This window comes from Myotis lucifugus, unplaced genomic scaffold (assembly GCF_000147115.1).
Source record: "Myotis lucifugus unplaced genomic scaffold, Myoluc2.0 scaffold_255, whole genome shotgun sequence".
NCBI lineage: Eukaryota > Metazoa > Chordata > Mammalia > Chiroptera > Vespertilionidae > Myotis > Myotis lucifugus.
Genome location: NW_005871303.1, coordinates 1,518,338 through 1,518,841, shown reverse-complemented (window position 1 = coordinate 1,518,841; position 504 = coordinate 1,518,338). Strand labels below are relative to the sequence as shown.

Here is a 504-nt window from a genome sequence, read left to right as displayed (position 1 = left end):
GGCCGGCTGCAGCAGCGTGCCCAGCAGCAGCTCCGTCTCGGGTGGCGCTCCAGGGCGTGCGCTGCGCCGAGCCCGGGGACACCGGCGACCCGGGGAGCTCGTGCGCCTCCGGCGTGCCGGGCGAGGCGGGCCGTCTGGGCGGGGTCCCGGGGGAGTCCTCGGCCTCCTCGGCCTCCTCGAGTTCGTCGGGGCTGTCCTGCACCAGCGAGGCGGGCGGCACGGGCAGGGGTGGCCGCCGGGGTCGGAGCAGCATGCTGGGGTCCGGGCCGCAGCCCGCCAGGCCGCCCACACGCGCTCTGAAGACTCGGTGCGCTTCCGCCTCCTTCGGAGCCGACCCCCGGCCGGTCTACGCGGCCCTCCTTCCGCCCCGCCCCGCCCCGCTCCGCCCCCTCCCGGCTAAATCCAACTCCGTCTGTTTTTGCGCCTGGGTTTCTGGGCTTGCCTTCCGGGCCCCTAAGCCTCAAGTGCAGAGGGCAAGGCTCCGCCCCCACCCGAGGGGGGACC

General features: G+C 76.2%; 1 protein-coding gene across 1 annotated transcript in view; it reads right to left on the bottom strand.

Annotated features, from left to right (window-relative positions):
• UTF1 (undifferentiated embryonic cell transcription factor 1) overlaps positions 1-253 on the bottom strand; it is a 1,292-nt gene extending 1,039 nt beyond the window's left edge. The window contains 2 exon segments of the mRNA XM_006110120.1: positions 4-39; positions 41-253. Of these exon segments, the coding sequence (XP_006110182.1) occupies positions 4-39; positions 41-253 (249 nt within the window).
• Between the last annotated feature and the right edge of the window lie 251 nt (positions 254-504).